The following is a 3,343-nucleotide window of genomic DNA, read 5'->3' on the forward strand; positions in this document are numbered from 1 at the left end:
CAGCACCCGCTGACTCCCACAGGAGGAGCCCTCACAGAAGCCATGTAGGGGAATGACAACCCAGGATACCAGCCTGCTTTGCCTGGCAAATGGCAGGCTGTAAAGCTTCCTCATGCACACACACATGCCCCAATGGATCCCCATCAACAGTTGACACTACACCCATTTCACAGATAAGGGAACCGAGGCTCCAGGAGATGGAGTATGTAGCTCAAGTTGCCTCCAGCTGGTCAGAGGCCTGCTTGCCTGGACTACACCCTCTTTCCTTCTCAGCAGAAGTGAGTGGAGAGCAGGGCCCTGAATGGACTCAGGAAAGTAGAATATTTCAGAGAAAAAGGCTAGGCCGAGGCTGGGCACTAGCCCAGGATGGGGATCCTGGGCAGGTGGGAGGGGGTGGAGTAGCCAGAGCAGACACTGAAGGGGGACGGAGGGCTGGGAGGTGCTGAGGGGACCCTGTCAGCTCGTCCTGACCACGTGCCTCTGTCATCTCAGCAGCTGGAGGTGAAAGACCCCAAGGAAGTGGGAGACGGTTCTAGTCCCACCAGGGCCCCAGGAGGCCAGGTGACTGAGGTCAGGCCCCCTGTTCTCCCCACCCAGTTTCCTCCTCTGAACCACAAAGGAAGTGGGTGAAGGCTCCAGACAAAAGATGGGATGCCCAGTTGGATGTGAGCGTCAGGTAAAGAGCAAACACATTTTAGGGTGAGTATATTCCATGCAATCTTTGGGACACACACTAGACAATAGCTTATTATTTATCCGATAGTGGATGTTAGGAGCCCAGCCTGTATTTCCATTGCAGATGAGGCCCAGTGACCTTCATGGCATAGATGAAGGGTCAGACCCTGGGGGGTTGGGACTAGATCCCTGGCCGGGGCTCACATCCTTCCCATGGGCTGTCTCTCCCTGTGGACCAGGCGAGGGATGGCTGGGCTGCACCTGGCTCTGAGGGAAAAGCCCGGCTCCGTGTGGTGGCCACAAGGCTGGTGAGGGGCTGGGGACCCAGGTGTCAGCGGTGCCCATGCTCAGGGATCACCAAGCCCCAGAAGGCAGAGCGGGGAGGAGGTGTCCGCGACTAACTGAGGGACCTGTGTCTAAATCTGGCCGAGTCTGACTGAGCTCCATTGGCTGAAATGGCTGGGGGAGAGCAGGGCTACAGGAGGTGGCTGGGGGAGGCACAGCAGCACAGACCCCTGGGAGAGGAGGGCAGGGGCGGGGGAGGGGTGGGAAGCTCCAGGGCCAAGGGCCCTACCTGAGCCCTCAGGTGCAGGGATTGCTGGTCCATTACCACATCCCGGGCTGTGGGGGCATCATGGCAGTTGCTGCCCTCCAGCCCCCCCCTTCACTGGGAAAGCTCTAGCAGTGTGTGGGGGTGGGGTAGGTGGGAGTTAGACGGTGTGGAGTCTCTGAGGAAGCACTCCTCCCCCCACTTCTCCACAAACTGGTGTCTGTGTTTGTGGTAAAGCCAGTGACACGGGGAGGTGGCTTACAAGAGGAGCAGGACCCGGCAAGGTCAGATTGCGAGGTGGCAGCCACATAAAGGGGGGTGTGGAGAGAGCCTCAGCAGCTGCCCCACCATGACCTCCTGGGCCCTCCTGCTCCTTGCCTCGGCGCTCCTGGCCAACCCGGGTAAGGACGCTCCCCCGTGCCCATCCTGGCAGCTCCTCCTTAGCTGAGAGGAGGGACAGTCTGGATATTGGGTTGGACTAGGCCTCCGGACTTGAAATCTTGGGGGAAGGTGAGAGAAAGAAAGGTCTCTGAAAGGAGATGAGAGTCGTTTCTTTTCGGAGCAACTCCAAATCTGTGTGTGTGTGTGTGTGTGTGTGTGTGTGTGTGTGTGTGTGAGAGAGAGAGAGAGAGAGAGAGAGAGAGAGAGAGAGAGCAGAGAGAGAGAGAGAGAGAGAGAGAGAGAGAGAGAGAGAGAGAATCTCANCGGGGGGCAGGGAGGCAATATAATCTTCTCCTCCTGTTTCCAGAAAGAACTTGAGAGCATGTCTGTTGCAGAGAATGGGTCAAAGCAGCTCCAGGGCGGGGTGTGAGGACAGGCCTCCTGGACCCCTCACACAGCCCCGCTCCTGTCCTGCGCTCTGGCCACCTCCGCGGCTCCCCGCCAGCCAGGAGATCTGACCATTCTGTCTCCTTCCCCTTGCGGAGGGACGCTGATGTTGTTTCTTCCCCAGGTCTGACCTTCTCTGGTCCGACCCCTGAGGACCATGACCTGGACATGGCTGACAGTTGTCTGAATGACCCGTTCTTCCAGATGATGGTCCAGGACATCCCCCAGGTTCACTGCTGGCTCCCTGTTCACCTCCCACAGCCCTTCCCCATTCTCTCTGTCCTGGGACCAGCAGGCAGGGCTGCCCATCCTGTTGAGGGGAGGGGAGGCAGGGCTGTGGGCTCAAGATGTTGGTTTTGTGCAAGGTGGTGCCCGGGTGGGGGTCTACCTCAGTCTGGCGGGGCTTTCCCACAGAGTGTCCTCTGGGTTCTGTCCAGAGTAGAGAAGAGGGGAGAGGGCTGCTCTGGGTGAGGGGCTGCGGGTGTGGGGCAGGTGCTGGGGGGTCTCAGCCCCACCAAGCCTAGCAGGAGGGTGGGCAGGGCCAGCCAGCCTGCTTTGGGCTCTAAAGCACAGAAAGATCCTAGAGGCTCCCGCTGGCCTAGGAGGCAGCATGGGCTCCTGCCAGGTGCTCTTGGAGTGTCTGACACACCATTTTGGGGTCTTCTTTTTCTGACAGAGTAACGTGTCTTTAAACCTATGTGAAATCTGTCGTCTGATACTTAATTGGGTGAAGAATTGCGTGGGAAGGCAGCGGATTCAGGTGATTTCCTATGGTTTAAGGAGCCAGCAGCTGGCTGGTGAGGGCCATGGTATGGGCTCTAGACAAGCCCCTGGGGAGGAGTGGATCCCTGGTTAGGCTGGACCTTCTCAGCAGGGGTCCATGGTTCGCTCCTGTATCTGGGGAGGGACTGCAGAGACTCTCCTGTAGTTGGGAAGCTCTGGGAGCGTGGAAGTAGGAGGAAGAGCGTGCATGTTTTCCATCCTATTGTCAAAGGAAACCTGTCCCCATTAAAGGTAAGACTCTTTCCCCTGTAGCNAAGCCAGTGACACGGGGAGGTGGCTTACAAGAGGAGCAGGACCCGGCAAGGTCAGATTGCGAGGTGGCAGCCACATAAAGGGGGGTGTGGAGAGAGCCTCAGCAGCTGCCCCACCATGACCTCCTGGGCCCTCCTGCTCCTTGCCTCGGCGCTCCTGGCCAACCCGGGTAAGGACGCTCCCCCGTGCCCATCCTGGCAGCTCCTCCTTAGCTGAGAGGAGGGACAGTCTGGATATTGGGTTGGACTAGGCCTC

The 3,343-nt window shown here is 58.7% G+C and overlaps 1 protein-coding gene and 1 long non-coding RNA gene across 2 annotated transcripts in view; both read left to right on the forward strand.

The window, feature by feature from the left end:
- The first annotated feature begins 1,564 nt into the window (after nt 1-1,564).
- LOC144233653 (uncharacterized) lies at nt 1,565-2,792 on the forward strand. Its single transcript, XR_013335725.1, has 3 exons — nt 1,565-1,626; nt 2,178-2,281; nt 2,730-2,792. It is a non-coding gene; the product is annotated as an uncharacterized LOC144233653 (long non-coding RNA).
- A 409-nt stretch (nt 2,793-3,201) lies between these two features.
- Nucleotides 3,202-3,343, forward strand: part of LOC144233651 (antimicrobial peptide NK-lysin-like) — a 3,883-nt gene continuing 3,741 nt past the window's right edge. The window contains exon 1 of the mRNA XM_077766652.1: nt 3,202-3,257. Coding sequence (XP_077622778.1) covers nt 3,206-3,257 — 52 coding nt within the window. The 5' untranslated portion in view covers nt 3,202-3,205. The remainder of the gene's footprint in view (nt 3,258-3,343) is intronic.

This window comes from Crocuta crocuta, unplaced genomic scaffold, assembly GCF_008692635.1.
Source record: "Crocuta crocuta isolate KB4526 unplaced genomic scaffold, BGI_CrCroc_1.0 scaffold275, whole genome shotgun sequence".
Lineage (NCBI taxonomy): Eukaryota > Metazoa > Chordata > Mammalia > Carnivora > Hyaenidae > Crocuta > Crocuta crocuta.